Source organism: Lactuca serriola, chromosome 5 (genome assembly GCF_051521515.1).
Source record: "Lactuca serriola cultivar US96UC23 chromosome 5, Lser_US96UC23_V15, whole genome shotgun sequence".
Classification (NCBI taxonomy): domain Eukaryota; kingdom Viridiplantae; phylum Streptophyta; class Magnoliopsida; order Asterales; family Asteraceae; genus Lactuca; species Lactuca serriola.
In genome coordinates this window covers 339833018-339842307 of record NC_136412.1, presented here as the reverse complement: position 1 = coordinate 339842307, position 9290 = coordinate 339833018, and the positions used below count along the sequence as shown (strand labels likewise).

The window sequence follows — 9290 nt, the reverse complement described above, 5'->3', positions numbered from 1 at the left end:
AGAATTAATTAAGTGATCAAAATGAACTAATTAAATATGGACTCTTATATATATGGAATGGGCCAAGTTCATTTAGGATGGGCTAAGCTTTCATGGATAGTTCATGGAGTGTTTAACCCATGGATCATATGAAATGAAAGGTCATGGGTTTAACCTTAGTCTCCATACTATATAAAGATGTCATTGGTTGGTGAAATTGGCACTAGTGTGGGTACACTAAGAGGGCTAGACAATTTCACTAGAGAGAACCAAGTATCCATATTCTCTAAAGTCTTCCAAGGTGTTTTGGTGATTTGTGATTCCATTTGAGGCTTCCACACTATTGGGGCTAAGCTCTTAAAGCTTGAAGACATCAAGCTACACCAAAAGGTATGTCATCTAACTAGTCTTTGTAGTATAGTTACCTCATAGTATGCTAGTTAGGATTAAAGCCTTGGAAAATTCTTATTTCCATGTATAATTTTGAAAACATAGATCCAAGGTATATAGGGTTGCATGTACACCATAGGAGTGTTAGAATGTTCAAAACCCAACACAACCATCAATTTGTATGTGCTTATAGTAGTTGTTATTCCTAAAAAAAAACCCAGAAATCGATTTGTGTGTGTTTTATGTTAATGGTATGTGTGGTGTGAGACTTTGATTTGCAGCTGTTGAAGAAGGAGAGAGAGAGAGAGAGAGAGAGAGAGAGAGAGGGGAGAGGGAGAGAGAGAGAGAGAGAGAGAGAAAGAGAGAGTATCGGTAGGGGTAGGGGTGGGGTGGGTCCAATTCTTTCATTTTAATATTTAATTAATAAATTATTAAAGGAAATATTAAAAAAAATACAAAAAAAGGGCAAAACGGTCTTTTCAAGTTCTCTGGGGACCAAAACCAAAAGAAATTCTTGATTTTGGATCATCTATGCAAGTTGAAAATTTTTTGAACCCTATCCAAATTCTATCCAAAGTTTTTTGAATATCATGACCAATTTTGCAATTTTGTCTAAAAATATATGTATATGTCAAGGTTTAAAAGAAAACTAGGGTTTGGATCATCCACGCGATGCTGCGAAAATCCGGTATGTTGAAAAACACAGTGCGACGTGGATAAAGTTTCGTAGGAGAAATTTTGAGACAACTTTCAACATACTTTAAAAATTCAAGCGTGTTTCGTAACTATTTGTATACTTTTTTTGGTTCACATTGCAAATGAGTTATCCGTAAAGTGGAACGTAAAAGTATAACATATGATTTCGGACCAAATAATTATGTATGGACGAGACAGACAAAAATAAATATTTGAAAGTGTATCTTGAATGTATTACTCTTATGATTTAATACCACAATAAATACCGTAAAAGTTTATAACGTTTATATAAAAAAGTAATATTAATAAAAATGAAAACTATAAAAACAATTATGTAATATCAAAATCGTAACTTGAAGCACAAATAAATTAATTTTAAAATTACGAAGGATAAAAACTGTTTAATAAAAAATATTAGGATAGAAAATATAAATATGAAATTTTTTATTAACATAAACAAACTCGTTATCTTTATTAAAATGTTTATTCCACATCTTATATTATATTCTATAAAACGTATACTGAAACCTAGTCTTTTTTGGACTGAAATTATTAAAGCAAATGAACAATAATTATGTGAGTGAAACCGTAGTTGTGTGCGTCGTAGTGGGGACTCCTTTATTAAGCACACATAAAAATATAAACACAGTGGCAGACCTTAGTGGTGCCTCAGGGGTCCCGGGCCACTGCTCCGACGCCGGCACGACACGTAGTGTAAAAAAAAATAATGTTTTTTTAATGTTTTTTCTATTGGATGCACCGGCTTAAAACACTAATGACACTACTAATATAAATTTATTTGGAAATTTTTTTTAGTGTCACCCCTACGAAAATGTTCGGCGTCCGCCACTGTATAAACAGACTTATGTATGGATAAAGCGGCAAAAACTAAAAATTGAAAGTGTATCTTGTTTCGTTAATACCACAAATGACAATTAATTAAGAAATTATAATACCAAAAGTAATATTAATATAAATGAAAACTATAAAAAATTATATAATGGATGAAAATATATAATAAGGATCAAAGCTGAAACTTACAAATCCCAATAATTTATTTTTAAAATTGAGGTATTAAAATGTTACAAGGGATCAAAGCTGAAACTTACAAATCCCAATAATTTACTTTTAAAATTGAGGTATTAAAACTGCTAGACTAAAAATATTTAAAGGTAGAAAATGTAAATATATAAAAGTTACCATGTGCAAATTTAAAGTTGCTATTTTCAGAGGGAAAGAAAGAGAACATCACGTGACGACTATCCAACGGCCAAAATGAGTATATGGTATGACTATCCATTGGGCAGGAATCAAAGTTGAAATGAATAGTAAATATGTGAGGAAAACTCTTTTTGGTAATTAATATATATAATTGGGGTTTAAATTTCGGAAGAAAAGCGTGTAAAGTGGAAAACACGGAATTAATGCATGAATCAAGATTCACAACGTAAAAGAAATCTCTGGAACGTCGTGGATTTCGGAGCAGAATCTATTGCTACATACAAAATCCTTTGTTCCTGATAACACGATTCGAAAAATATCTCATTCAGAAAACCTTTACTACATATATATAAAATCCCTTGTTCTTGATAATACGATTCCAAAAACATCTGAATCGAAAAAACCCAATCGCTTGATTTGAAGGAGGTCGGCGGTCTGAATTATGGCCCTAAACCCACAACTGTATGGCAACGGGATGCCGGTAGCATTCGTCAACGAGATGTTCGTCTTAATCAGAGACGGAATTGAATTTGAGATCAACAAAATCCACGGGTGAGTATAATTTCCATTTCTCAATTTTCCATGTTATTGTGCTATTTCGCCGGATGATGATCATTGATCAATGTATTTGAATTGTCGAATCAAAACCTAAATGTAAGGATTTCTTGTTTAAGTTGCTTTTGGAATTTTTAGTAATAACTCAGACTGCGACTAGGCAATTTCTATAACTTCTCAAACAAGTCGGTTTTATCTTAAATTAATTTGATCGGAAGCTTCCGAGTTCTGATGACTATTTGTATTGCTTGCCATCGAGGGTTTGATAATTTCCATCGACGAACGGGATCCTGAACAACGATTCTGTTTCATATGTTAAGTATTAACAAGAACGAAACAAGATAAAATCAAATTTTCAAGAACCATAACAGGGGAAGTAGAATTACTAGGCTAAGCTATTGAATTTGATTAATAATGTCTTCAAAATTCTAGTTTGAACAAAACCTAACATTTTTATATAATATGTTCAGGGCTCGTGGAGGAACCATTAAAACAAAGGGTAAACTCTTTCTGTCAAATGTCCGCATGGTTTTTGTTGCTGATAAACCACCTACAGATTTCTTCTATGCTTTTGACATGCCTCTGGTATGAAAAAAAAAAAAAAAACCTTTCATCTTGTTACTCAAAATGCATAAATCATCTAATCTTTCGAGTTTCTTCCTTTTTTCTGATGCATTCTTCATTCCTGCAGCTTTATGTGCATGATGAAAAGTTTAACCAACCAGTCTTTCACTGCAACAATATATCTGGACTTGTAGAGCCTGTAAGCAGATCAAAAACAACCATTTTCATTAAAAAAAATCATACCCATTAGCTTTTTAATTATCTTATTGAATGATTTAAAACTGCAGGTGGTGGCATATGATCAAAACAGGGAAATGTACCCTACTCACTCTTTCAAGATTTTGTTTAAACATGGAGGTTGTGGGACATTTGTGCCCTTGTTTTTCACCTTGATAAAATCAGTGAGACAATATAATCAACAATTTCAAACTGGAAATGATCCTTTAAGAGCAGCTCAAACTCCAGTTGATGAAATGATGCATGCAGCGTAAGCATTGTTTCTTGTTCATTTGATTTGTTTTATTTATAAAGAAGTTTACAGTTTACCCCCTTCATGTTTCTGATTGTTCACTTTCCCCCCTTTTTGTTTGAGCAGATATGTTGATCCTAGTGATCCCACAAAGATCTTTCTGCAGCAACCTGGTTCAGAAACACATAAGCGGGACACATACCATTCTTAATCTGAATAATTGATGGTGTGTATCTTTTTTAGTCTAATCTAGGTTTGTATTGATACATTTGAACTTAAATTCTAGTAAATATTGTATAATTTTGGTTGCTTTATTTCCAAGTCGATAACAATTTTAAAATTTGTTTAAACTGGTGATTTTTGTATGGGCAAATTTAAATATCCATTTAAGGTAAAGTTCAAACCATTTAACAAAAGTCAATGAGGAAATAGGTAACGATTTAATCAAGTGACAACAATTTAAAGTAAACATATTACATACACCAAAATATAATGTCTTATAAATGTCTTTAAGCTCATGAGTCTTCAAATCACTAAGTAACAACCACCACATGTCAAAATAGGATGTTAGGCATCGAAAGCCAAGTGATTAATATCGTGGTTAGACAAAAAGGAATGAACATATTACAATATAAAATCATAACCCCTTTTTTTACAAAATTCATAAAATCATCAAAGCTTCAATAAGTTGGGGAAACATTGTAAAGGATATAAATACACAACTATTAATATCATAAACATCCTAAACACATCATAAAGGAAATCATTGTATAAGTATGCGATGTATGATATGGAAATCAAAACCCCAAGTCAATCTATAACTTACAAGTCTTTGACCCTCGTTCTTAAGGGACTCTCAAGGTAAGTGTATCGGTCTCAAAAATAGTTACGAAGCATATGTAGAAAAAAAACATCATATAACATATTTTCTACAAAAAGGCTCCAACAAATTTCTAGGTATAAAAGTACACCATGTAACAAGTACCACATGAAGGGCATTCGAAGAACCAAACTACGTATGATAGTTTCATTGGAAACTATTTACAAAATTTTGCACTTTTGCAACTTTCACATGTAACGCTTTCATGGAAATCATTCACCATCTTTCACAACATTTACAACTTTTGCATTGGACATCTAATATTCCCCAAGTGTTCGGACCACACAAGTCTCAAACTCACCTAATACGGATGCACATGATTATGTTTTAAACACATAAATTTCATTTAGAAAACATTAAAAGAACATCCCAAATTCAAATACATATTTCTCAAGAATAATGCACGATTGAATACAATAAGGAGATACATATAGTATTCCAATCAACAATATACCTATAGGCATGTTAAGCTTCCTAATTCTCAATTTCTTTTCCGCTCCTCCTCCACTCATTCAGTCTGACCTTCCCTCACATATATAGGTGGGGCGATGGTGGTGGCCTACCACCGTTGCATTGCCCTTCATTCATCTTAAATTTCCGAACTACCTTATAGAGCATAATTTTCCGAACAACTACTCATCACATAGATGGTCAACACTATTAATATTTATAGGCAAACTCACAAACCAACTCTTGAACAACGACAGTCGCAAAAACTCAATTCTAGATCTTCAAATAACTATGAAACTGAAGAACCTGAAACCAAAGACTTGATATGCAAACCAATCCACCCACTAAATATTTATTATCGACATGGAATTAAGTGTTATGTCACACTTACATTGTATAGACTTTTTGATGACTAACTCATAAAAAAATCTAGATAAGGGCTTAATGGCTAATCGAAACAATGTTAGCTATTTTTATAACTAGATTTAAAACCCGAAAACATAAACGTTGGATGTTTGATCTCGAATTTTATTAAATGAAACTTAAACAAGAAGGAATATTACATGCGTTCTTTTGTTGAGATTTTTGTATCTGATGAGCAGAGTTTGTTTTTCAGTTGATTTCAAACGCTCTCTCTAAACCTCTAAGCAAAATATTCATGAATTTTGTATGTGTATTTCATATCCCACGTTTTTATATAGATTGAGATATAACAAAATGTTAGAGATATTAGGGATTTAAGTGGGTTTGAATCAACTAGAAACACTCAACCTATAAACACGGTAAGTGTTTATCTTTATTTATTGATAAAATCGGTTTGATCAATAATTTTAAATAATACATACAATAAACGAAAATTTAATTATATACATTTAATTTAGATGGTTCCAAAAATATCTAACAAGCTCAAGTCAAATGTCAACCTAACTATAACTTTGGCAATTAGCCAAAACAACTAGTTTAGTATACTCATGATGTTGATGAGATTGCAAAATATGAACAATCAAAGTTCAACAACTTGAAGATAGAATATTAGTGAAAGAGGGTAGTGATTTGACTCTATTAATTATCGTAAATATCAGTTGTGATTGTGAATCGAACAAAAACAACCATCATCTTTCCTACTATAATTATCTTTAAGTATCGTAAAAATCAGCTGTGAATCTAACAAAAACAATCATCATCTTTCCAACTATAATTATCTTTTATCAGTATTGGATGAGCATACGACTTGTTTACTTTTGTTGGTATTTTTGGATTCTAGAAGACAATTTTGAAAAGAGAGATGCATATAAAATTATAGATGGTGTGAAAGTTGAGTTTGACAGTTTGTGTGGATTAATTATAATGAAACTTCGCCTACTTTTTATAAATGGAAAGATTCATTATTTTTCAATTTTTTGAAATTTCACAATTATAATGTTATGAAACCATTGCATGACAAACTTATTCTCAAACCCACAAAAATATTTCATAAATGAGTAATCAAAGCCTTGAACACGTGAAGATATAGTATTTTTTGTGATTATCCAAAATCCAAAATGGAAGATATTTAAGAGATAGGGGTAGGGGCCAAGCAATTTCTCATGTAAATTGTTAGGTACGCTTCCACCTTTCAAGTTTCAACCCCACTCTTACACCAAGCCCTTCATAATCCACATTGTCATAAATTCATTAAACTCTCTCTGACTTTCTCATCCGAACCTCCTCTCATGTCTTCTTCAGGTATTTCCTTTGAATCACCATCAAACTCACCACCATCACCACCACCTCCTTCCACCACCGCCGTACCTCCTGCCGCCGGTGTACCCAAATTCAAATCAACACCTCCACCTTTACTTCCCATTACCCCACCGGCGTTCTCACCTTCCTCCTACTTCTCTTTCACCGGTGCTCTCACCTCCGCTGATCTTCTCGACTCCCCTCTTCTCCTTTCTTCTTCGCACGTAAGTCTGGCTTTTTTTCTCTGCCATTAATGACGTCCTAGAGCTCTGGTTTATTGTCATGATAAGAAAATTTTCTACCAAAGTTTTACATTTCTCGAAAACAAACGAATTGGATTTTGGAGAAATGAAAAACCCATTACCCAAGTTTCGATCTTTTCAATTTTGGTACCATTTTTATTGATAAATCTATATGAAAGTATCTAACTTTTTACAAATTTCTTGTAGATTTTACCATCTCCAACGACTGGTTCTTTCCCTTTACAAGCCTCCAATTGGACATCCAACTATCAAAGTCAAGAACACGGCATAAAGAAAGAACACGACAATTTCACCGATTTCCCATTTCAAACCCAATCAAATCCTCACACAGTAAGTTTTCAGGAAATATATCAACAACCCAGAATCGAAGATGACAGAAGTTTGGTAAAATCAGAATATTCATTTCAGAAACAGAGCTTCGAATCAAATTACCCAACTGATCGTAACATCTATAATCATCGATCGTCACAGAAGAAGTTGGATGATGGGTATAATTGGAGAAAATACGGGCAAAAACAAGTGAAAGGTAGTGAAAATCCAAGAAGTTATTACAAGTGTTCCGATCGAAATTGTTCAATGAGGAAGAAGGTGGAGACATCTTCAGATGGGGATATTACAGAGATTGTTTATAAAGGAAATCATAATCATCCGAAACCACAATCCACCAAACGATCATCTTCTTCATCGGTTTCGAATAATTCACTTGTAATGAATCAATTTAATGATTTCCAAGATCAATCTCATGGTTCTGGACAATGGGAATTGATTGGAACGCCGGAAAATTCATCGGTTTCGATCGGAGATGATGAGTTTGATCGGAGTACGTCAGGTGGAGATGAGTTTATTGAAAATGAAACTCCGGCTAAAAGACTGTGAGTTCCTTTTCTTCTTGTTGAAAGGACAATTTTGATTTGATAACTACTTTTTTAATTTTTTTTATTTTGCTTATTTTCAACTTTAAAAATGTCAAAACAATTACATCGGGACACGTGTAAATCTGTTATTTAAAGTAAATATTTCGTAAATTGTTTAACAGGAAGATAGAGAGTGAAAACGAAGGGATAAGTAGGACTGTAAGAGAATCGAGAGTTGTTGTTCAAACCATAAGTGATATTGATATACTCGATGATGGATATAGATGGAGAAAGTATGGCCAAAAAGTAGTGAAAGGGAACCCTAATCCGAGGTAATCATTTGTTTATTGTTTCTTTTTTTTACTTTAAACTTTATATCTTTCATATAAACGAAGGAAAGAAAAAGGTAGCAACTTTTTGCAAAAAGATTCATATAGAGTATAATTATTTTCTTCTTTTACCAACATTTGTAGGAGTTACTACAAGTGCACCACTCCTAATTGCTCAGTTAGAAAACATGTGGAACGCGCATCTCATGACATGCGCTCGGTGATAACGACCTACGAAGGGAAGCACAATCATGATGTGCCACCGGCTCGTGGTGTTGGTCACCGACAATTGTTGTCTAGCAACCAGGACAACAATGTGGCCAATGTGACAATTAACGCGTCGAAACTACTTCATCGTCATCCTAGTAACTCTATGATCAATCAAATATATGGGTCCACGTTACGTGCACCATCAGAAACACAGTTTACATTAGAGATGTTGCAGAACTCACAGAGTTTTGGGTTATCAGGGTTTGAGGACACTATACGATCTTCTTACATGAGTCGACAACCAAGTTCGGGGAGTATTTTTGCTAAAGCTAAAGATGAACCTAATTGAAGACGAAAACTTTCTGGAGACCATGTTAAGTTGAGGTTGTTTTTGCAAGGATTGAACTTGTTAATACTCATACATGGAGGGTTATTACAGAAAATATATGAGTGATATTCTTTTATTGTTCATTGACATACTTTTGTTTTGGGAAATGTAACCATTTATTTATTTTTTCGATTGTTGTAATATATTCTTCACAGAAACCATGTATATCTAAGGTTCTAAGGTACATAATAAAAGATATGTATATTTAAGTTTGTAAAGATATATAATAAAAAAGTAAAAACATTATTTGTTTATTTTAAATGGTTGTGGGTGTGCTTGGATGTACAATTTTTTTAGTAGACCTAATATGTGTTAAGTTT

General features: G+C 33.0%; 1 protein-coding gene and 1 pseudogene across 2 annotated transcripts; both read left to right on the top strand.

Annotated features, from left to right (window-relative positions):
- Window positions 1–2502: 2502 nt before the first annotated feature.
- Window positions 2503–4224, top strand: LOC145055359 (UPF0664 stress-induced protein C29B12.11c-like). Its single transcript, XM_079003654.1, has 5 exons — window positions 2503–2838; window positions 3312–3426; window positions 3533–3604; window positions 3693–3892; window positions 4001–4224. The coding sequence occupies exons 1-5, from the start codon at window positions 2729–2731 to the stop codon at window positions 4083–4085; spliced, it is 582 nt and encodes a 193-aa protein (XP_078859780.1). The 5' UTR covers window positions 2503–2728; the 3' UTR covers window positions 4086–4224.
- Window positions 4225–6811: 2587 nt separating this feature from the next.
- LOC145055358 (putative WRKY transcription factor 26) lies at window positions 6812–9053 on the top strand (annotated as a pseudogene). Its single transcript, XR_013685154.1, has 4 exons — window positions 6812–7150; window positions 7376–8061; window positions 8226–8375; window positions 8517–9053. The product of XR_013685154.1 is annotated as a putative WRKY transcription factor 26 (transcript).
- The last annotated feature ends 237 nt before the right edge of the window (window positions 9054–9290 follow it).